Source organism: Salvelinus namaycush, chromosome 32 (genome assembly GCF_016432855.1).
Source record: "Salvelinus namaycush isolate Seneca chromosome 32, SaNama_1.0, whole genome shotgun sequence".
In the NCBI taxonomy this organism is placed as follows: domain Eukaryota; kingdom Metazoa; phylum Chordata; class Actinopteri; order Salmoniformes; family Salmonidae; genus Salvelinus; species Salvelinus namaycush.
Genome location: NC_052338.1, coordinates 31393686 through 31418687, shown reverse-complemented (window position 1 = coordinate 31418687; position 25002 = coordinate 31393686). Strand labels below are relative to the sequence as shown.

The 25002-nt window shown below is 47.0% G+C and overlaps 1 protein-coding gene across 1 annotated transcript in view; it reads right to left on the bottom strand.

Annotated features, from left to right (window-relative positions):
• LOC120027366 (gamma-aminobutyric acid type B receptor subunit 1-like) overlaps positions 1-25002 on the bottom strand; it is a 131163-nt gene that overhangs the window by 87311 nt on the left and 18850 nt on the right. Inside the window, exons 2-3 of the mRNA XM_038972282.1 lie at positions 14487-14621; positions 8578-8748 (exon numbers count right to left, since the gene is read on the bottom strand). Coding sequence (XP_038828210.1) covers positions 8578-8748; positions 14487-14621 — 306 coding nt within the window. The remainder of the gene's footprint in view (positions 1-8577; positions 8749-14486; positions 14622-25002) is intronic.

The following is a 25002-nucleotide window of genomic DNA, read 5'->3' as shown; positions in this document are numbered from 1 at the left end:
TCCCCGAAATGTTTGACCCAAGTTAAACAATTTAAAGGCAATGCTACCAAATACTAATTGAGTGTATGTAAACTTCTGACCCACTGGGAATGTGATGAAAGAAATAAAAGCTGAAATAAATCATTCTCTGTAATGGTCTGGGTGTAGCTGGTGCAGAGGAGTCAGGCGCAGGACAGCAGAGATGAGTAACACAAGTAACTTTATATATATATATTCTCTGTAAGGTTTTACATTTCTAAATCAATATCACAGACCAGATTTGCCCTAACGAAAAAATGCCCCTTAGATATTAATTTAGAATCCTCCAATCCTCCGAACTGAATTAGATCTACAGGAACACTTTATTCATCTGCAAGTATTTTAATGCTGTAGCCGCCTTTTAATGAGTTCCGAGAGCCGTGTCATACCAGTTATTATTGGATTATTCACCACGGCAACCACTTGTTAGTACAAAACAGAAAATTATGTGGGTTTTAATTTATTTTTTCGAATTCAATAATATATTTCCACCACTCTAGATGCTGGAGGCATTTCGTTTTTCACAAGTGTAGCAGTCTGTGAATTCTGCAAACAATGTTTCCATGAGTTGACTATTAGCTGGACAATAGACTCTTCATACCTTTACAAAAGGATAGTCTAATAGCTCATCTAGGTAAGGTATGGAAAAGAATCCCCCCAACTTGCGATGTATTAAGTACTCTAAAGTTTTACATTTCTAGCTCCAAACCTCATGCAACCGCAAAATGTTGGATTAAGCATATACTGTACAGTATTTGTTCATCAACATCTTTATGCTTTCGTTAATAAAATAATGCTAAAATATATTCTTTCAAAATGCAGATGTTTATTTCAACTTTCAGCAGGACAATAGGGACTATCTGTCACGTTCCTGACCTGTTTTCCGTTGTTTTTGTATTTGTTTAGTATGGTCAGGGCGTGAGCTGGGTGGGTAGTCTATGTTATGTGTTTCTATGTTGGGTTCAATGTGTTGCCTGATATGGTTCTCAATTAAGGGCAGGTGTTTGACGTTTCCTCTGATTGAGAACCATATTAAGGTAGGCTGTTCACACCGTTTGTTTGTGGGTGATTGTCTTCCGTGTTTGTGTATGTACCACACGGGACTGTTTCGTTTGTTCTAGTCTGTACCTGTTCGTGCGTTCTTCGTGTTATGTAAGTTCATATGTTCAGGTCGGTCTACGTCGTTTTTGTTTTGTAATCTCTCAAGTGTGTTACGTATTCGTCTTGTCTAAATAATTTCATCATGTCTTCACAACAGGCTGCGTTTTGGTCCGATCCCTACACCTCCTCTTCAGAAGAAGAGGAGGAAAACAGCCGTTACAGAATCACCCACCAACCAAGGACCAAGCGGCGTGGGGGAAAGCAGCAGCAGCGATCGCAGGATTCCTGGACATGGGAGGAAATACTGGACGGTAAAGGTCCATGGGCTCAACCTGGAGAATATCGCCGCCCTCGTGAAGAGCTGGAGGCAGCTAAAGCCGAGAGGCGGCGGTATGAGGAGGCAGCACGGAAACAGGAGCAAAATCTGGACTACACTACGTGGGAGGAGATCGACAGGTGGGCGATCGACCCAGGGAGAAAGCCGGAGCCCGCATGGGATTCTTTGGCGCAGTGTGAGGAGGGATACCGGCGAATGGAGGCAGCACGACGACGCGGTAGGATGCCTGTTAGTCAAGCCCAAAAATGTATTGGGGGGGGGGGGGGGGGGGGGCTAAAGGGTAGTGTGGCGAAGTCAGGTAGGAGACCTGTGCCAACTCCCAGATCTTACCGTGGAGAGCGAGAGTACGGGCAGACACCGTGTTATGCGGTAGAGCGCACGGTGTCTCCTGTACGTGTGCATAGCCCGGTGCGGGTTATTCCACCTCCCCGCACTGGCATGGCTAGATTGAGTATTGAGCCAGGTGCCATGAAGCCGGCTCAACGCGTCTGGTCTCCAGTGCGTCTCCTCGGGCCGGCATACATGGCACCAGCCTTACGCATGGTGTCCCCGGTTCGCCTACACAGCCCAGTGCGGGTTATTCCACCTCCCCGCACTGGTCGGGCTACGGGGAGCATACAAACAGGTAAGGTTGGGCAGGGTCAGTGCTCAAGGGAGCCAGTACGCCTGCATGGTCCGGTATATCCGGCGCCACCTCCCCGCCCCAGCCCAGTACCACCAGTGCTTACACCACGCACCAGGCTTCCTGTGCATCTCCAGAGCCCTGTTCCTCCTCCACGCACTAGCCCTATGGTGCGTGTCTTCAGCCCGGTACCATCAGTTCCGGCACCACGACCAAGCCTCCTGTGCGTCTCCAGAGCCCTGTTCCTCCTCCACGCACTAACCCTGTGGTGTGTGTCTCCAGCCCAGTACCTCCAGTTCCGGTACCACGCACCAAGCCTCCTGTGCGCCTCCAGAGTCCTGTGCGTCCTGTTGTTGCTCCCCGCACTAGCCTTAAGGTGCGTGTCCTTAGCCCGGTACCTCCAGTTCCGGCACCACGCACCAGGCCTACAGTGCACCTCAGCCGGCCAGAGTCTGCCGTCTGCCCAGCGGCGCCTGAACTGCCCGTCTGCCCAACGCCGTCTGAGCTGTCCGTCTGCCAAGCGTCGCCTGCGCTGCCCGTCTGTCCTGAGCCTTCAAAGCCGCCCGTCTGTCCTGAGCCTTCAAAGCCGCCCGTCTGTCCTGAGCCTTCAAAGCCGCCCGTCTGTCCTGAGCCTTCAAAGACGCCCGTCTGTCCTGAGCCTTCAGAGCCGTCCGCCAGACAGGAGCCGCTAGAGCCATCCGCCAGACAGGAGCAGCCAGAGCCTTCCGCCAGACAGGAGCAGCCAGAGCCATCCGCCAGACAGGAGCAGACAGAGCCTTCCGCCAGACAGGAGCAGCCAGAGCCTTCCGCCAGACAGGAGCAGCCAGAGCCTTCCGCCAGCCATGAGCAGCCAGAGCCTTCCGCCAGCCATGAGCAGCCAGAGCCTTCCGCCAGCCATGAGCAGCCAGAGCCTTCCGCCAGCCATGAGCAGCCAGAGCCTTCCGCCAGCCATGAGCAGCCAGAGCCTTCAGCCAGCCATGAGCAGCCAGAGCCATCAGCCAGTCATGAGCTGCCCTCCAGTCATGAGCTGCCCTCCAGTCATGAGCTGCCCTCCAGTCCAGAGCGACCATTCAGTCCAGAGCGACCATTCTGTCCTGAGTTGCCCCTCTGTCCTGAGTTGCCCCTCTGTCCTGAGTTGCCCCTCTGTCCTGAGTTGCCCCTCTGTCCTGAGTTGCCCCTCTGTCCTGAGTTGCCCCTCTGTCCTGAGCTACCTCTCTGTCCTGAGTTATCTCCTCTATGTCCTGAGTTATCTCCTCTATCTAGGGGGGACCTTTGTAAGGTTCCTAGACCAGGGTCGGGGGCGAGGATCGCCACTCAAACGACGCTAAGGAGGGGGACAAAGACAATGGTGGAGTGGTGTCCTCGTCCTGCGCCGGAGCCGCCACCGCGGACAGATGCCCACCCAGACCCTCCCCTAGATTTTTAGGTGGTGCGCCCGGAGTTCGCACCTTGAGGGGGGGGGTTCTGTCACGTTCCTGACCTGTTTTCCGTTGTTTTTGTATTTGTTTAGTATGGTCAGGGCGTGAGCTGGGTGGGTAGTCTATGTTATGTGTTTCTATGTTGGGTTCAATGTGTTGCCTGATATGGTTCTCAATTAGGGGCAGGTGTTTGACGTTTCCTCTGATTGAGAACCATATTAAGGTAGGCTGTTCACACCGTTTGTTTGTGGGTGATTGTCTTCCGTGTTTGTGTATGTACCACACGGGACTGTTTCGTTTGTTCTAGTCTGTACCTGTTCGTGCGTTCTTCGTGTTTATGTAAGTTCATATGTTCAGGTCGGTCTACGTCGTTTTTTGTTTTGTAATCTCTCAAGTGTGTTACGTATTCGTCTTGTCTAAATAATTTCATCATGTCTTCACAACACGCTGCGTTTTGGTCCGATCCCTACACCTCCTCTTCAGAAGAAGAGGAGGAAAACAGCCGTTACACTATCACTGAATGACAGAGCGTGGGGACTGGTCTTGATAAATCAATCAGATTTTTGTTTTTTCATGGAATAGAAATACCATAATATTAAACAAAGGAATTATTAAGCTACAGAAAGAGAAACATTCTCTGAGGGCAGAGATAGGGGCGGCAACTGATGCGTTGGTCCAGAGCCAAGCGGTATTGGCGGAGAGTCACTCGTCATTGGCGGAGACTCAGGCGGAGAATGACCCGTTGAAGAGTGCGAGGAACGAGACGGAGTCACAATCCATGCCAGGCACACCTGTGAGCTCTGGAAACAACGTGTCCATGATGGGCTAGAAGCCATCCACCCTTGACGGGCTATCAGCAAGACAATAGACTTTTGCCGAGTTTAGGGACTTTAAATGTACAGTTTTAATGGATGTTTGCGAGGCATTATTATTGACCATAATCGTCTGTTGAGAAAACATGTGTTATGGCTTTTCAACCTCTGCCATATTGTGGATTCTGCTCTAATTATGTTGGTAACCAATGTATAATAGCAATAAGGCACCTCAGTGGTTTGTGGTATATGGCCAATATACCACAGCTAAGGGCTGTATCCAGGCTATCTATCTAACTTAGAGGGTTTTATTTAATGGAAGCTTCTCTAATGACAAACACGTAACGTGTGGTACTGCAGGGCAGCTCTCTAGGTCCTCTATTTTTACCAATGACCTGCCACTGGCATTAAACAACGCATGTGTGTCCATGTATGCTGATGATTCAACCATATACGCATCAGCAACCACAGCTAATAAAGTCACTGAAACCCTTAACAAAGAGTTGCAGTCTGTTTTGGAATGGGTGGCCAGTAATAAACTGGTCCTGAACATCTATAAAACTAAGAGCATTGTATTTGGTACAAATTATTCCCTAAGTTCTAGACCTGAGCTGAATCGGGTAATGAATGGTGTGGCTGTTGAACAAGTTGAGGAGACTAAATCACTTGGTCTCACTTTAGAATGTAAACTGTCATGGTCAAAACATATAGATTCAATGGTTGTAAATATGGGGAGAGGTCTGTCCGTAATAAAGAGATGCTCTGCTTTTTTGACACCACACTCCACAAAGTCCTGCTGGCTCTAGTTTCGTCTTGTCTTAATTATTGTCCAGTCATATGGTCAAGTGCTGCAAAGAAGGACCTAGTTAAGCTGCAGCTGGCTGAGAACAGAAAGACACAAGAGAGAGACCTCTTCATTGTAATCAGAGGGCTAATATTAATACTATGCATGCCAGTTTGTCTTGGCTAAGAGTTGAGGAAAGACTGACTGCGTCACTTCTTGTTTTTATAAGAAACGTGAATGTTTTAGAAATTCCAAATTGTTTGCATAGTCAACTTACACACAGCAGAGACACACACTTACCCCAGGTTCAGAACAAATTCAAGGAAACATACACTATTATACATAGCCATGAGTGCATGGAACTCCCATCTTATATAGTGCAAGTGAACACCTGGAAAACCTGGTTTTCAAAAAACAGATAAAGCAACACCTCACGGCACAATGCCTCTTCCCCATGTGACCTACTTGTTGTGTGTATGTACTGACATGTATGTGTAACTGATAGATGCATACACACACACAAACTACATGTTCATGTTAAATGGATGTAAATTGTAAAGTCTTTTGTCTGTAATGTATTTTGGTTATGTGTCGGACCACAGTAAGACTAGCTGTCTACATTGGCGTCGGCTAATGGGGATCCCCAGTAAGACTAGCTGTCTCCATTGGCGTCGGCTAATGGGGATCCCCAGTAAGACTAGCTGTCTACATTGGCGTCGGCTAATGGGGATCCCCAGTAAGACTAGCTGTCTACATTGGCGTCGGCTAATGGGGATCCCCAGTAAGACTAGCTGTCTACATTGGCGTCGGCTAATGGGGATCCCCAGTAAGACTAGCTGTCTACATTGGCGTCGGCTAATGGGGATCCCCAGTAAGACTAGCTGTCTCCATTGGCGTCGGCTAATGGGGATCCCCAGTAAGACTAGCTGTCTACATTGGCGTCGTCTAATGGGGATCCCCAGTAAGACTAGCTGTCTCCATTGGCGTCGGCTAATGGGGATCCCCAGTAAGACTAGCTGTCTACATTGGCGTCGGCTAATGGGGATCCCCAGTAAGACTAGCTGTCTCCATTGGCATCAGCTAACGGGGAACCCAGTAAGACCAGCTCTCTCCATTGGCGTCGGCTAATGGGGATCCCCAGTAAGACTAGCTGTCTACATTGGCGTCGGCTAATGGGGATCCCCAGTAAGACTAGCTGTCTACATTGGCGTCGGCTAATGGGGATCCCCAGTAAGACTAGCTGTCTACATTGGCGTCGGCTAATGGGGATCCCCAGTAAGACTAGCTGTCTCCATTGGCGTCGGCTAATGGGGATCCCCAGTAAGACTAGCTGTCTACATTGGCGTCGGCTAATGGGGATCCCCAGTAAGACTAGCTGTCTACATTGGCGTCGGCTAATGGGGATCCCCAGTAAGACTAGCTGTCTACATTGGCGTCGGCTAATGGGGATCCCCAGTAAGACTAGCTGTCTCCATTGGCGTCGGCTAATGGGGATCCCCAGTAAGACTAGCTGTCTCCATTGGCGTCGGCTAATGGGGATCCCCAGTAAGACTAGCTGTCTACATTGGCGTCGGCTAATGGGGATCCCCAGTAAGACTAGCTGTCTACATTGGCGTCGGCTAATGGGGATCCCCAGTAAGACTAGCTGTCTCCATTGGCATCAGCTAACGGGGAACCCAGTAAGACTAGCTGTCTCCATTGGCATCAGCTAACGGGGAACCCAGTAAGACTAGCTGTCTCCATTGGCATCAGCTAACGGGGAACCCAGTAAGACTAGCTGTCTCCATTGGCGTCAGCTAACGGGGATCCCCAGTAAGACTAGCTGTCTCCATTGGCGTCGGCTAATGGGGATCCCCATTAAGACTAGCTGTCTACATTGGCGTCGGCTATTGGGAATCCTAATAAATCAAATAAAAATAAAAATCCTTAAAGAGCAAGTGTGATTCTTGGAGCATTGCTATATCAATATGAAATGCTAGGCCAAGTCCTCCCTGGGAGATACATTCAATAGCCTGTCCTAAATGCTATTGTGTCGTAGGCCAAATGAGACTGACCATCTCTCCTTAGCTGTAGCAAACAAACAAAAAATAGTAGGGGAATAGCTTCCAATTTATATAATTTATATAGCCATATTTTCCCATTCAATGCTCTGTAGCCCCACCAGGAAGCAGCCTCAGTCCGTGTGACATTATTAGTTAATTAGTGTGGTATCATCACTGTTAATATCCTGGACCAAAGGCAGTATAATAATAATAACAAAGTTCAATACTCAGCAATAATAATAATAATGTCCTTGTAACCACTTCAGGGGGGAGGGGGGTGTCCTCCTCATTGGCTTATGCTGAGGGCAGCATTATAGCCATAGGCTAGGCTGTGTGACTGTGCATGGATAGCATATCTGAATATTGTGCCAGTCATAACGGGGCTCCATCTGTCGACTCGTCCGGGCTTTATGTGATTCTGGAAAGTGTCTTGAGCTTTATTTGGGAGCATTGTGTTCTGAAAGATCAAGATGAGTTTTGCCGGGTGGATGAAACCCATCTCAGATTTAGCTGGCGTAGCTGGGATCTCACCTCCACTGTAGGTTGCCCTCTGTTTTTAGCAGTTTGACATTCAGATCTGGGTAGATGCTGACCCTCTTCTCCGCATAGGTCAGAGCCCCCGATTCCACTGCAAGGCGAACAATTTGCCATTTCTCTTCAAACGAGAGCCATTCCCGGAGAAGACCCGTGCAGTGTGCAATGTTAATCAGCGGCATAGGGATCCAGCTTCTCCTGCCCGAACAGCTCATCGAAAAGATTGCTCATGAAAAAAGTTGTGTTTTCCCGACACCACGGCAATTTCAAGTCCTTTTGGCCTGCACATTGAATTTACAGGAATGATTTTCAAGTGATTCCGTTTTCTCTTTTAGGAGATCGATTTGCCCCCTTTTTTCTAACTTAGCTCGCGCTGCTTCCAGGTCATGGAGTCGCACCTCTATCCCATTGGCTGTCGGTGGAACTCGTTCTGTTGTCGGGAGTTGAGAGCCGTCATGTTACCACAGGAGAACTGTGGAGGGGACAGACTATTCTATCCTCTGGACCGTAATAGACCTGCTCGATTTTATTCTTATCATACAATGAATGTCCCACACCTTAATATGGTGTTTACTATTGATCATCTTTTTGAAAACAACTCTGTTAATTAATATTTATTTTGCAAAAGAAAGCCACGATGAGGCCACGCCTTTTCAATGCATGCCACCGGAACCGGAAGGCTCGTGTTTCATCAGTCCATAAAACGTGAGTCTAGAGCAGCCTTAATTAGAAAGGGTTTTGGTAGAGTTAGCCCCACAGACTCTGGACCACAGAAGCCCATTCTGACGTGGCTATGAATCCCATCTCAAACCTTCCTCTGTATCTGTCTCCCCTCTACATTCAGACTGTCTATAAAACAGTCAAATACAAAAAATTACAAATAAATTGTTAAAGATGCCTGTCACTCACCGAGGTGAAGACTTCCGTAGTCTGCTGGATGGTGGCGATCTTAGTCCATTTCCACTTCTGAAAGAGCTGAACCCTGGTGGGGTTGTGGAGGGTGGCAGACGGGTGGGTACGGAAGAACGTCGGGAAGCGCTGACGGTTGGAGAGAGCCGGAGAACTGGAACCATAGGATAACTGAGGAGAGAAGAGATGAGGAGAGGAGATAGAAAAGTGTTAGGGTGTCCTCATTATGTCTGAGGTACAAAGATGAAAACATTTGACAGAAAAGTAAGGAGGATAAAGAGACAGAAAAGACAGAAGAGACAGAGGAAGAAGAACAAACCAAAGAATAAGACAAAACAAGAAAACAAGAAAAGGTAGTTAACATAATGAAGCAAAACGATGTTTGGTTCAATATCCCTCAGCCATAGCCCAGTAAATTAGGTCCAGCTAGAATATCCCTCAGCCATATCCCAGTAAAGTAGGTCCAGCTAGAATACCCCTCAGCCATAGCCCAGTAAATTAGGTCCAGCTAGAATATCCCTCAGCCATATCCCAGTAAAGTAGGTCCAGCTAGAATATCCCTCAGCCATAGCCCAGTAAATTAGGTCCAGCTAGAATATCCCTCAGCCATATCCCAGTAAAGTAGGTCCAGCTAGAATATCCCTCAGCCATAGCCCAGTAAATTAGGTCCAGCTAGAATATCCCTCAGCCATATCCCAGTAAAGTAGGTCCAGCTAGAATATCCCTCAGCCATAGCCCAGTAAATTAGGTCCAGCTAGAATATCCCTCAGCCATAGCCCAGTAAATTAGGTCCTGATAGAATATTGTTCAGCCATATCCCAGTAAATTAGGTCCTGTTAGAATATCCCTCAGCCATATCCCAGTAAATTAGGTCCTGTTAGAATATCCCTCAGCCATATCCCAGTAAATTAGGTCCTGTTAGAATATCCCTCAGCCATATCCCAGTAAATTAGGTCCTGTTAGAATATCCCTCAGCCATATCCCAGTAAATTAGGTCCTGCTAGAACATCCCTCAGCCATATCCCAGTAAATTAGGTTCTGATAGAATATTCCTCAGCCATATCCCAGTAAATTAGGTCCTGATAGAATATTGTTCAGCCATATCCCAGTAAATTAGGTCCTGATTGAATATCCCTCAGCCATATCCCAGTAAATTAGGTCCTGATAGAATATCCCTCAGCCATATCCCAGTAAATTAGGTCCTGATTGAATATCCCTCAGCCATATCCCAGTAAATTAGGTCGTGCTAGTGTATAACACATTTTCATTGATCAACTGCAATGTGAGCTGGTAAATTAAAATTGCACCGATTTCCTATATAGTGCACTACTTTTGACCAGAGCCCTATGGGCCCAATTCCCTATGGGCCCTATTCCCTATAGGCCATGGTAAAAAGTAATGCACTATATAGGGTATAGGGTGCAATTTGGGACACACACATACATCGAACGGTGACACAGCCACTGCAGAGGAATATGGGTCAAAAATCTGATGTGGGAACCGACGGAGACAGGTCTTTATGACACCAAAATAGCACTGCATGAAAATTGAAGGAATATGGCCGTATACCCGCCCAGCATCTAGTCTACAAAGTTTTTCTGTGAGAGTGCACTTTAAAAGTGGAGAGTGACACAAATACTGTGCAATAATAGCTACCAAATATCAGCCTGCTATTCCTGTATCCCTCCATAAAGATGTCTAGATGCAGTCTGGATATACAGTAATAGGTAAAAGCTTTTTTTCAAGTCAGGACAGTTGTCATAACATGTAATTTGGGAAACTTCAAGATCTTTCAGGGCGCAATACTAGCTGTCAAATGTGAGAGGCAAATGGTATGGGCCCTGGTCAAAGGTAATACACTACGGTGCCATTAGAAAACCAACCACTGAGACGGACAGAGCAGTGTTATTATTCCCTCTGACCTCCTTGACACTTCTTATTTGGCATTCAGGCCTTGTTGTTCAGAGGCCTTGGAACACTTCCCTTGCCTCTAGGCTGACAAAACACTCCACTCTCCTCTCCTTCCTTGACAGCTAAGTGGATCTGAGGTGTCTGCATCCTTGTCTCTCCCCCCCCCCCCTCTCTCGCTCTCTCTCTACCCATCCCCCACCCCTCCCTCTCCAACTTTTCTTGTGCCTACTTCAGAGGCCTTGGACCACTTCCCTCCCTCAGCCAAGTGGATCTGAGGTGTCTGCTTCACTGTCTCCCTCTCCCCCCCATCTCTCTGTCCGTCCGTCCCTCCCTCCCTCCCTCCCTTCATTAGCCAAGTGGATCTGAGGTATCTGCTTCACTGTCAGGTGCCAGTAGAGCTCACAGAGGAGGGCACTCAACTCCCTGGAGCTCAGCTATGACTCTGAGTCAACCTCCCTCTAGACACCATTAGTTTGCTAGCTATGACTCAACCTCCCTATAGACACCATTAGTCTGCTAGCTATGACTCAACCTCCCTCTAGAGACCATTAGTCTGCTAGCTATGACTCTGACTCAACCTCCCTCTAGACACCATTAGTCTGCTAGCTACGACTCAACCTCCCTCTAGACACCATTAGTCTGCTAACTATGACTCAACCTTCCTCTAGACACCACTAGTCTGCTAGCTACGACTCAACCTCCCTCTAGAAACCATTAGTCTGCTAGCTACGACTCAACCTCCCTCCAGACACCATTAGTCTGCTAGCTACGACTCAACCTCCCTCTAGACACCATTAGTCTGCTAGCTACGACTCAACCTCCATCTAGACACCATTAGTCTGCTAGCTATGACTCAACCTCCCTCTAGACACCACTAGTCTGATAGCTATGACTCAACCTCCCTCTAGACACCATTAGTCTGCTAGCTATGACTCAACCTCCATCTAGACACCATTAGTCTGCTAGCTATGACTCAACCTCCCTCTAGACACCACTAGTCTGATAGCTATGACTCAACCTCCCTCTAGACACCATTAGTCTGCTAGCTATGACTCAACCTCCCTCTAGAGACCATTAGTCTGCTAGCTATGACTCTGACTCAACCTCCCTCTAGACACCATTAGTCTGCTAGCTATGACTCAACCTCCCTCTAGAGACCATTAGTCTGCTAGCTATGACTCAACCTCCCTCTAGACACCACTAGTCTGCTAGCTATGACTCAACCTCCCTCTAGACACCATTAGTCTGCTAGCTACGACTCAACCTCCCTCTAGACACCATTAGTCTGCTAGCTATGACTCAACCTCCCTCTAGACACCACTAGTCTGCTAGCTATGACTCAACCTCCCTCTAGACACCATTAGTCTGCTAACTATGACTCAACCTCCCTCTAGACACCACTAGTCTGCTAGCTATGACTCAACCTCCCTCTAGACACCATTAGTCTGCTAACTATGACTCAACCTCCCTCTAGAGACCATTAGTCTGCTAGCTACGACTCAATCTCCCTGTAAGACACCATTAGTCTGCTAGCTATGACTCAACCTCCCTCGAGACAACATTAGTCTGCTAGCTACGACTCAACCTCCCTCTAGACACCATTAGTCTGCTAGCTATGACTCTGACTCAACCTCCCTCTAGACACCATTAGTCTGTTAGCTATGACTCAACCTCACTCTAGACACCATTAGTCTGCTAGCTACGACTCAACCTCCCTCTAGACACCATTAGTCTGTTAGCTATGACTCAACCTCCCTCTAGACACCATTAGTCTGCTAGCTATGACTCAACCTCCCTCTAGACACCATTAGTCTGCTAGCTATGACTCAACCTCCCTCTAGACACCACTAGTCGGTTAGCTATGACTCTGACTCAACCTCCCTCTAGACACCATTAGTCTGCTAGCTATGACTCAACATCCCTCTAGACACCATTAGTCTGCTAGCTATGACTCAACATCCCTCTAGACACCATTAGTCTGCTAGCTATGACTCAACCTCCCTCTAGACACCACTAGTCGGTTAGCTATGACTCTGACTCAACCTCCCTCTAGACACCATTAGTCTGCTAGCTATGACTCAACCGCCTTCTAGACACCATTAGTCTGCTAGCTACGACTCAACCTCCCTCTAGACACCATTAGTCTGCTAGCTATGACTCAACCTCCCTCTAGACACCATTAGTCTGCTAGCTACGACTCAACCTCCCTCTAGACACCATTAGTCTGCTAGCTATGACTCAACCTCCCTCCAGACACCATTAGTCTGCCAGCTACGACTCAACCTCCCTCTAGACACCATTAGTCTGCTAGCTATGACTCAACCTCCCTCCAGACACCATTAGTCTGCCAGCTACGACTCAACCTCCCTCTAGATACCATTAGTCTGCTAGCTATGACTCAACCTCCCTCTAGACACCATTAGTCTGCTAGCTACGACGCAACCTCCCTCTAGACACCATTAGTCTGCTAGCTACGACTCAACCTCCCTCTAGACACCATTAGTCTGCTAGCTATGACTCTGACTCAACCTCCCTCTAGAAACCATTAGTCTGATAGCTATGACTCAACCGCCTTCTAGACACCATTAGTCTGCTAGCTACGACTCAACCTCCCTCTAGACACCATTAGTCTGCTAGCTACGACTGAACCTCCCTCTAGACACCATTAGTCTGCTAGCTATGACTCAACCTCCCTCTAGACACCACTAGTCTGCTAGCTACGACTCAACCTCCCTCTAGACACCATTAGTCTGCTAGCTACGACTCAACCTCCCTCTAGACACCATTAGTCTGCTAGCTATGACTCAACCTCCCTCTAGACACCACTAGTATTCTAGCTACGACTCAACCTCCCTCTAGACACCATTAGTCTGCTAGCTACGACTCAACCTCCCTCTAGACACCACTAGTCGGTTAGCTATGACTAAGACTCAACCTCCCTCTAGACACCATTAGTCTGCTAGCTATGACTCAACCGCCTTCTAGACACCATTAGTCTGCTAGCTACGGCTCAACCTCCCTCTAGACACCATTAGTCTGCTAGCTACGACTCAACCTCCCTCTAGACACCATTAGTCTGCTAGCAATTACTCAACCTCCCTCTAGAGACCATTAGTCTGCTAGCTATGACTCAACCTCCCTCTAGACACCATTAGTCTGCTAGCTACGACTCAACCTCCCTCTAGACACCATTAGTCTGCTAGCTATGACTCAACCTCCCTCTAGACACCATTAGTCTGCTAGCTACGACTCAACCTCCCTCTAGACACCATTAGTCTGCTAGCTACGACTCAACCTCCCTCTAGACACCACTAGTCTGCTAGCTACGACTCAACCTCCCTCTAGACACCACTAGTCTGCTAGCTACGACTCAACCTCCCTCTAGACACCATTAGTCTGCTAGCTACGACTCAACCTCCCTCTAGACACCATTAGTCTGCTAGCTATGACTCAACCTCCCTCTAGACACCATTAGTCTGCTAGCTATGACTCAACCTCCCTCTAGACACCATTAGTCTGCTAGCTACGACTCAACCTCCCTCTAGACACCATTAGTCTGCTAGCTATGACTCAACCTCCCTCTAGACACCATTAGTCTGCTAGCTACGACTCAACCTCCCTCTAGACACCATTAGTCTGCTAGCTACGACTCAACCTCCCTCTAGACACCATTAGTCTGCTAGCTATCTGACTGACACTAGAGGCTGAGGCAATGTCCCCCTATTCTCCAATCATCCCCATAAAGCCCTGGTCTAAAGTAGTGCACTGCATAGAGAATAGGTTGCCATTTGGGACACAGCCTCTGACTGAAGCTGGAGGCTCATGACTCTCAGATTATATATATTTTTTCACAATTAGGGAATTAGGGCATCCAGTCATAAGGATTTACTGGAGAACATTGTTATGATATAGCTAATGTTGGAGATAGATGTGGTATCTATCTAGCACAACGGATAGCCTGTCACTCACACACACACACACAGTAGAGCCGCACTCACCACTATAAGGTTCCACATGCGAGCGGCCTCGGCCACCAGAGTGGACACAGAGCTGCAGCCGGGCATCAGGACCATCTTGATGGGCTCAGTGTAGAGCAGGTCATACAGGAGCTTGGTGGCTTCACCTGGATCACACTGTAAGGAACAGAGGAAGACAGAAAGGCAGACTATATATGCTCCAAACTATTTAATGGGTAAACCATCACACTGCATGGGGAACAGAGGACTAGTAACTAGAGGAGGAATAAGGGAGATGGATAGAGGAGTGGAATAAGGGAGATGGATAGAGGAGGGGGATAAGGGAGATGGATAGAGGAGTGGAATAAGGGAGATGGATAGAGGAGGGGGATACAGGAGAGGGATAGAGGGGGAATAAGGGAGATGGATAGAGGAGGGGGATACGGGAGATGGATAGAGGGGGAATAAGGGAGAGGGATAGAGGGGGAATAAAGGAGAGGGATAGAAGGGGAATAAAGGAGAGGGATATAGGGGGAATGAGAAGATGAGGGGATGGGTGAGAGGAAGAGGTGGAAAGGGGAGGAATGGGATAAAGGGAGTGGGTAGGTTGAGTGGGAAAGCAATGGGGGGGGGGGGGTAATAGAGAGAGGGAGAGAGGTAGAGATTGAGGTATACCGATTACATACGGCACCCCGCAATTTTTTTTACATTAAAGTGCTATTTGTATGTTAAACTGCACCGTGGGATTGAGAGGCTCAGTGATTCATTTCACACTAGTTTACACTCAACAACACCAGAAAACAGGAGAGCCCAGAGACAGAGAGACAAGGTGAGGCTCGTCCCAAGGACACCTGGATTTGTCCTCCGAGAAATCCTTTCCCTGGGGAGAGAAACAAAATCTTTGGAGTCCCAAAAAGCACCCTATTCCCTACATAGTGCACTATTTTTTGCCAAAGTGCAACCTATTTTCCTACCTGAAAGCAGGGACAACATTTCCTCACCAAACTCCAATCTTCTGTCTTTGATCCAAGCCTAGCAAATGATGGTGGGATCTTTCTTCATTTTAATTCTCAACTTACAGTCAATGAAAAATAGATATTCAATTTAAACGAGAATGGTTAGCGGGTTAAATCGATCATTAATCATTTGGTTGTTTGGGAGAGGGAATCCACTGTTGGGAGGAAACCTGCAGCAGACAGTGTTGTGTATGCCAAATGGCACCATATTCCATATATAGTGCACTACTTTTGACCAGAACCCTATGTGCACTGGTCAAAAGTAGTGCACTATAAAGGGAACAGGGTGCCATTTGGGACGTACATCTGTGACTACAGCATTGGATAGGGCACTGGATCAAATCACTAATATTTCCACGTAACAGGCCAAACAGTAGGCTCACTGGGAATCTATTCTGGCGACAGCACAGAGAGATGCATTTACTTCAAAATGATTATGCAGCGGAACCTGATTTCGTTTGATTTGTCAAATTATACAAATGGAGTTAGCAGTGGCCCGAGGCAGCAGATTTCCCCTTACTTAACCACAGTCAGTGTTGCCTTACTACTGTGGCCTATAATCACAGAGCGTTACCTAGCGGCTGTCCCAAATGGCATCCTATTCCCTATATAGTGCACTACTTCTGACCAGAATCCTATGGTTCCCTATGCGCCCTGGTTAAAAGTAGTGTACTATATAGGGAATAGGGTTCCATTTGGGACGCAGCGAGAAGTCAATGATCCTCTTGCTCTATCTAGTGTATTAATTGATTGCTTTCCACCGTAAAACCCCTCATGTCCACATTAAACCCATTCCACGTGAAAGACACGCTTTCCACTGTAAAGCCCCTCCTCATGTCCACATTAAACCCATTCCACGTGAAAGACACGCTTTCCACAGTAAAACCCCTCATGTCCACATTAAACTCATTCCACGTGAAAGACACGCTTTCCACTGTAAAGCCCCTCATGTCCACATTAAACCCATTCCACGTGAAAGACACGCTTTCCACAGTAAAACCCCTCATGTCCACATTAAACCCATTCCACATGAAAGACACAAAGCTAATGTGACATTATTGGGCCCAATTATGAGCGAGGGCAAGAGTTCAACTGACTGCTAGGCTTTGTCCCAAATGACACCCTATTCCCTGCACCTACACAGTGCCCTACGGGCCCTAGTCAAGAGTAGTTCACTATATAGGGAATAGGGTGGCATTTGGGACGGGTTTCATTTGGCACGCTGGTTATTAAAATACCAGGTGGAAGAGCGAAGACCAGCCAGGCTTGTTGAGTCCGTGGCGTGTTTGGGGCTTGTTGAGTCAGTGGCGTGTTTGGGTCGTGTTTGAGGCTTGTTGAGTCAGTGGCGTGTTTAAGGCTTGTTGAGTCAGTGGTGTGTTTGAGGGTTGTTGAGTCAGTGGCGTGTTTGGGGCTTGTTGAGTCAGTGGCGTGTTTGGGGCTTGTTGAGTCAGTGGCGTGTTTGGGGCTTGTTGAGACCGTGGCGTGTTTGGGTCGTGTTTGAGGCTTGTTGAGTCAGTGGCGTGTTTAAGGCTTGTTGAGTCAGTGGTGTGTTTGAGGCTTGTTGAGTCAGTGGCGTGTTTAAGGCTTGATGAGTCAGTGGTGTGTTTGGGGCTTGTTGAGTCAGTGGCGTGTTTGGGTCGTGTTTGAGGGTTGTTGAGTCAATGGCGTGTTTGAGGCTTGTTGAGTCAGTGGCGTGTTTGAGGCTTGTTGAGTCAGCGGCGCGTTTGAGGCTTGTTGAGTCAACGGTGTGTTTGGGGCGTGTTCAGTCAGTGGCGTATTTGAGGCTTGTTGAGTCAGTGGCGTGTTTGAGTCTTGTTGAGTCAGCGGTGTGTTTGAGGCTTGTTGAGTCAGTGGTGTGTTTTGGGCTTGTTGAGTCAGCGGTGTGTTTGAGGCGTGTTGAGCCAGTGGTGTGTTTGAGGCGTGTTGAGTCAGTGATGTGTTTGAGGCTTGTTGAGTCAGTGGTATGTTTGAGGCTTGTTGAGTCAGTGGTATGTTTGAGGCTTGTTGAGTCCGTGGTGTGTTTGAGGCTTGTTGAGTCAATGTTGTGTTTGAGGCTTGTTGAGCCAGTGGTGTAATTGAGGCTTGTTGAGTCAGTCGCGTGTTTGAGGCTTGTTGAGACAGTGATGTGTTTGAGGCTTGTTGAGTCAGCGGTGTGTTTGAGGCGTGTTGAGTCAGCGGTGTGTTTGAGGCTTGTTGAGTCAGTGGTATGTTTGAGGCTTGTTGAGTCCGTGGTGTGTTTGAGGCTTGTTGAGTCCGTGGTGTGTTTGAGGCTTGTTGAATCAATGGTGTGTTTGAGGCTTGTTGAGCCAGTGGTGTAATTGAGGCTTGTTGAGTCAGTCGCGTGTTTGAGGCTTGTTGAGACAGTGATGTGTTTGAGGCTTGTTGAGACAGTGGCGTGTTTGAGGCTTGTTGAGTCAGGTGTATTTGAGGCTTGTTGATTCAGTGACGTGTTTGGGGTTTGTTGAGTCAGTGGTGTGTTTGGGGCTTGTTGAGCCAGTGGTGTGTTTAAGGCTTGTTGAGTCCGTGGTGTGTTTGGGGCTTGTTGAGTCAGTGGTGTGTTTGAGGCTTGTTGAGTCAGTGGTGTGTTTGAGGCTTGTTGAGTCAGTGGCGTGTTTGGGGCTTGTTGAGTCAGTGGCGTGTTTGGGCTTGTTGAGTCAGTGGCGTGTTTGGGGCTTGTTGAGTCAGTGGCGTGTTTGGGGCTTGTTGAGTCAGAGGCTTGTTTGAGGCTTGTTGAGTCAGTGGTGTGTTTGGGGCTTGTTGAGTCAGTGGCTTGTTTGGGGCTTGTTGAGTCAGTGGCGTGTTTGGGGCTTGTTGAGTCAGTGGCGTGTTTGGGGCTTGTTGAGTCAGTGGCGTGTTTGGGTCGTGTTTGGGGCTTGTTGAGTCAGTGGCGTGTTTGGGGCTTGTTGAGTCAGTGGCGTGTTTGGGGCTTGTCGAGTCAGTGGTGTGTTTTGGGCTTGTTGAGTCAGTGCCGTGTTTGGGGCTTGTTGAGTCAGTGGCGTGTTTGGGGCTTGTTGAGTCAGTGGCGTGTTTGGGTCGTGTTTGGGGCTTATGAGTCCCTGCTGGTGCAGGTCCCTAGATTCCATCGAGACCATCAGCAGAATGTTTTACCCTCCTACTGACACGCTGTTGCTGCTCGCCCTTGCTCCTACAGACCCAGGGGAGGCCGTGCAAGGGGCTTCCGCTCCATGAACTGTGCAGCTGGGACCAAACACATGAAATTGAGCTCACTCGACAACACACACACGCACATAGGCTACAGTTGTATTTTCAACTGTTTAGGATTGAGCGCCACTGCTTGCCTGAGTGAAGGGCAGAGACAGAGAGAGAGAGAGAGACAGGCACTATCATTGACTTTCAGGATTTTTAGAATGCTCTGAATGTTATGAATTCTACAAGCAGCTGTTAAATATTTGGATGAAGTATCAATGGCATCGTAAAGACTCATCTGGACTGGAACGGCACGATTATTTTCCTTCGCAGAGAGCGGCATAGACTTTCCATTATTCATATGAATAGGCTAGAGAAGAATACTTTATAAATATAAAATCCCGTTAATTCTCTCACGTAGACTATTTGAAAATGGCTTGACAGTGCAGGAGGCCTTTAAATACATCAGATGATTTCATAGGGGGTCACAAAAGGCAATAAAACAAAACCGACCTATAAACCATCTTTAAGTGTTGCTATCAGACAGGCTACGATGAATGTTATGGAGGCCTAGTTGAGAGGGAGAGAGGGAATGAGAGAGGGAGAGAGGGGCTATGATAAAATAATTAAATAATAAATAATAATTGTATATGTTACATGCTTTGTAAACAACAGGTGGAGACTGAAGTCTCGTTCACATTTCCCAGAAGCACTCCCTTATGTTGCGCCAGATGTCATGCACTTCAACGGGGACGTCCACAACGGCGTGGAAAGGGAACGCCCCCTTGCGGTTGAAGGATCCGTTACGAGACGAACGCCGCATACTTACACATTTTCCAAACTTTGCGTCGTCTATATGAGTATTTATCCCTGTCCTAGCTAGTGACATCTAGGCTATCCATATCCTTATCCCTGTCCTAGCTAGTGACATCTAGAATATCCATATCCTTATCCCTGTCCTAGCTAGTGACATCTATCCATATCCTTATCCCTGTCCTAGCTAGTGACATCTATCCATATCCTTATCCCTGTTCTAGCTAGTGACATCTATCCATATCCTTATCCCTGTCCTAGCTAGTGACATCTATCCTTATCCCTGTCCTAGCTATTGACATCTATCCATATCCTTATCCATGTCCTAGCTAGTGACATCTATCCATATCCTTATCCCTGTCCTAGCTAGTGACATCTATCCTTATCCCTGTCCTAGCTAGTGACATCTATCCATATCCTTATCCCTGTCCTAGCTAGTGACATCTATCCATATCCTTATCCCTGTCCTAGCTAGTGACATCTATCCATATCCTTATCCCTGTCCTAGCTAGTGACCTCTATCCGTATCCTTATCCCTGTCCTAGCTAGTGACATCTATCCATATCCTTATCCCTGTCCTAGCTAGTGACATCTATCCGTATCCTTATCCCTGTCCTAGCTAGTGACATCTATCCGTATCCTTATCCCTGTCCTAGCTAGTGACATCTATCCGTATCCTTATCCCTGTCCTAGCTAGTGACATCTATCCATATCCTTATCCCTGTCCTAGCTAGTGACATCTAGGCTATCCATATCCTTATCCCTGTCCTAGCTAGTGACATCTATCCATATCCTTATCCCTGTCCTAGCTAGTGACATCTATCCGTATCCTTATCCCTGTCCTAGCTAGTGACATCTATCCATATCCTTATCCCTGTCCTAGCTAGTGACATCTAGGCTATCCATATCCTTATCCCTCTTCTAGCTAGTGACATCTATCCGTATCCTTATCCCTGTCCTAGCTAGTGACATCTATCCATATCCTTATCCCTGTCCTAGCTAGTGACATCTAGGCTATCCTTATCCCTGTCCTAGCTAGTGACATCTATCCATATCCTTATCCCTGTCCTAGCTAGTGACATCTATCCATATCCTTATCCCTGTCCTAGCTAGTGACATCTATCCGTATCCTTATCCCTGTCCTAGCTAGTGACATCTAGGCTACCCTTATCCCTGTCCTAGCTAGTGACATCTATCCGTATCCTTATCCCTGTCCTAGCTAGTGACATCTAGGCTATCCTTATCCCTGTCCTAGCTAGTGACATCTAGGCTATCCATATCCTTATCCCTGTCCTAGCTCGTGACATCTATCCGTATCCTTATCCCTGTCCTAGCTAGTGACATCTAGGCTATCCATATCCTTATCCCTGTCCTAGCTAGTGACATCTAGGCTATCCATATCCTTATCCCTGTCCTAGCTAGTGACATCTATCCATATCCTTATCCCTGTCCTAGCTAGTGACATCTATCCATATCCCTGTCCTAGCTAGTGACATCTATCCGTATCCTTATCCCTGTCATAGCTAGTGACATCTATCCGTATCCTTATCCCTGTCCTAGCTAGTGACATCTATCCATATCCCTGTCCTAGCTAGTGACATCTATCCGTATCCTTATCCCTGTCCTAGCTAGTGACATCTATCTGTATCCTTATCCCTGTCCTAGCTAGTGACATCTATCCATATCCTTATTTCTGTCCTAGCTAGTGACATCTATCCGTATCCTTATCCCTGTCCTAGCTAGTGACATCTATCCGTATCCTTATCCCTGTCCTAGCTAGTGACATCTATCCATATCCTTATCCCTGTCCTAGCTAGTGACATCTATCCGTATCCTTATCCCTGTCCTAGCTAGTGACATCTATCCGTATCCTTATCCCTGTCCTAGCTAGTGACATCTATCCGTATCCTTATCCCTGTCCTAGCTAGTGACATCTATCCATATCCCTGTCCTAGCTAGTGACATCTATCCGTATCCTTATCCCTGTCATAGCTAGTGACATCTATCAATATCCTTATCCCTGTCCTAGCTAGTGACATCTATCCATATCCTTATCCCTGTCCTAGCTAGTGACATCTATCCATATCCTTATCCCTGTCCTAGCTAGTGACATCTATCCATATCCTTATCCCTGTCCTAGCTAGTGACATCTATCCATATCCTTATCCCTGTCCTAGCTAGTGACATCTATCCATATCCCTGTCCTAGCTAGTGACATCTATCCGTATCCTTATCCCTGTCATAGCTAGTGACATCTATCAATATCCTTATCCCTGTCCTAGCTAGTGACATCTATCCATATCCTTATCCCTGTCCTAGCTAGTGACATCTATCCATATCCTTATCCCTGTCCTAGCTAGTGACATCTATCCATATCCTTATCCCTGTCCTAGCTAGTGACATCTATCCATATCCTTATCCCTGTCCTAGCTAGTGACATCTATCTGTATCCTTATCCCTGCCCTAGCTAGGGACATCTAGGCTATCCATATCCTTATCCCTGTCCTAGCTAGGGACATCTATCCGTATCCTTATCCCTGTCCTAGCTAGTGACATATATACATATCCTTATCCCTGTCCTAGCTAGTGACATCTATCCGTATCCTTATCCCTGTCCTAGCTAGTGACATCTATCCGTATCCTTATCCCTGTCCTAGCTAGTGACATCTATCCATATCCTTATCCCTGTCCTAGCTAGTGACATATATCCGTATCCTTATCCCTGTCCTAGCTAGTGACATCTATCCGTATCCTTATCCCTGTCCTAGCTAGTGACATCTATCCGTATCCTTATCCCTGTTCTAGCTAGTGACATCTATCCGTATCCTTATCCCTGTCCTAGCTAGTGACATCTATCCGTATCCTTATCCCTGTTCTAGCTAGTGACATCTATCCATATCCTTATCCCTGTCCTAGCTCGTGACATCTATCCGTATCCTTAGCCCTGTCCTAGCTAGTGATATCTAGGCTATCCATATCCTTATCCCTGTTCTAGCTAGTGACATCTATCCGTATCCTTATCCCTGTCCTAGCTAGTGACATCTATCCATATCCTTATCCCTGTCCTAGCTAGTGACATCTATCCATATCCTTATCCCTGTCCTAGCTAGTGACATCTATCCATATCCTTATCCCTGTCCTAGCTAGTGACATCTAGGCTATCCTTATCCCTGTCATAGCTAGTGACATCTATCCGTATCCTTATCCCTGTCCTAGCTAGTGACATCTATCCATATCCTTATCCCTGTCCTAGCTAGTGACATCTATCCATATCCTTATCCCTGTCCTAGCTCGTGACATCTATCCGTATCCTTATCCCTGTCCTAGCTTGTGACATCTAGGCTATCCATATCCTTATCCCTGTCCTAGCTAGTGACATCTAGGCTATCCATATCCTTATCCCTGTCCTAGCTAGTGACATATATCCATATCCTTATCCCTGTCCTAGCTAGTGACATCTATCCATATCCATGTCCTAGCTAGTGACATCTGTCCGTATCCTTATCCCTGTCATAGCTAGTGACATCTATCCGTATCCTTATCACTGTCCTAGCTAGTGACATCTATCCGTATCCTTATCCCTTTTCATAGCTAGTGACATCTATCCATATCCTTATCCCTGTCCTAGCTAGCGATATATATCCATATCCTTATCCCTATCCTAGCTGGTGACATCTATCCATATCCTTATCCCTGTCCTGGCTAGTGACATCTATCCATATCCTTATTCCTGTCCTAGCTAATAACATCTATCCGTATCCTTATCCCTGTCCTAGCTAGTGACATTTATCTGTATCCTTATCCCTGTCCTAGCTAGTGACATCTATCCGTATCCTTATCCCTGTCCTAGCTAGTGACATCTATCCATATCCTTATCCCTGTCATAGCTAGTGACATCTATCCGTATCCTTATTCCTGTCCTAGCTAGTGACATCTATCCAAATCCTTATCCCTGTCCTAGCTAGTGACATCTATCCATATCCTTATCCCTGTCCTAGCTAGTGACATCTATCCATATCCTTATCCCTGTCCTAGCTAGTGACATCTATCCATATCCTTATCCCTGTCCAAGCTAGTGACATCTATCCATATCCTTATCCCTGTCCTAGCTAGTGACATCTAGGCTATCCTTATCCCTTTCATAGCTAGTGACATCTATCCATATCCTTATCCCTGTCCTAGCTAGTGACATCTATCCATATCCTTATCCCTGTCCTAGCTAGTGACATCTATCCATATCCTTATCCCTGTCCTAGCTAGTGACATCTAGGCTATCCATATCCTTATCCCTGTCCTAGCTCGTGACATCTATCCGTATCCTTATCCCTGTCCTAGCTAGTGACATCTATGCTATCCATATCCTTATCCCTGTCCTAGCTAGTGACATCTAGGCTATCCATAACCTTATCCCTGTCCTAGCTAGTGACATCTATCCATATCCTTATCCCTGTCCTAGCTAGTGACATCTATCCATATCCTTATCCCTGTCCTAGCTAGTGACATATATCCATATCCTTATCCCTGTCCTAGCTAGTGACATCTATCCGTATCCTTATCCCTGTCATAGCTAGTGACATCTATCCGTATCCTTATCCCTGTCCTAGCTAGTGACATCTATCCGTATCCTTATCCCTGTCCTAGCTAGTGACATCTATCCGTATCCTTATCCCTGTCATAGCTAGTGACATCTATCCATATCCTTATCCCTGTCCTAGCTAGTGATATCTATCCATATCCTTATCCCTATCCTAGCTGGTGACATATATCCATATCCTTATCCCTGTCCTAGCTAGTGACATCTATCCATATCCTTATCCCTGTCCTAGCTAGTGACATCTATCCATAGCCTTATCCCTGTCCTAGCTAGTGACATCTAGCCATAGCCTTATCCCTGTCCTAGCTAGTGACATCTATCCATATCCTTATCCCTGTCCTAGCTAGTGACATCTATCCATATCCTTATCCCTGTCCTAGCTAGTGACATCTATCTGTATCCTTATCCCTGCCCTAGCTAGGGACATCTAGGCTATCCATATCCTTATCCCTGTCCTAGCTAGGGACATCTATCCGTATCCTTATCCCTGTCCTAGCTAGGTACATATATACATATCCTTATCCCTGTCCTAGCTAGTGACATCTATCCGTATCCTTATCCCTGTCCTAGCTAGTGACATCTATCCGTATCCTTATCCCTGTTCTAGCTAGTGACATCTATCCATATCCTTATCCCTGTCCTAGCTAGTGACATCTATCCATAAACTTATCCCTGTCCTAGCTAGTGACATCTATCTGTATCCTTATCCCTGCCCTAGCTAGGGACATCTAGGCTATCCATATCCTTATCCCTGTCCTAGCTAGGGACATCTATCCGTATCCTTATCCCTGTCCTAGCTAGTGACATATATACATATCCTTATCCCTGTCCTAGCTAGTAACATCTTTCCGTATCCTTATCCCTGTCCTAGCTAGTGACATCTATCCGTATCCTTATCCCTGTTCTAGCTAGTGACATCTATCCGTATCCTTATCCCTGTCCTAGCTAGTGACATATATCCATATCCTTATCCCTGTCCTAGCTAGTG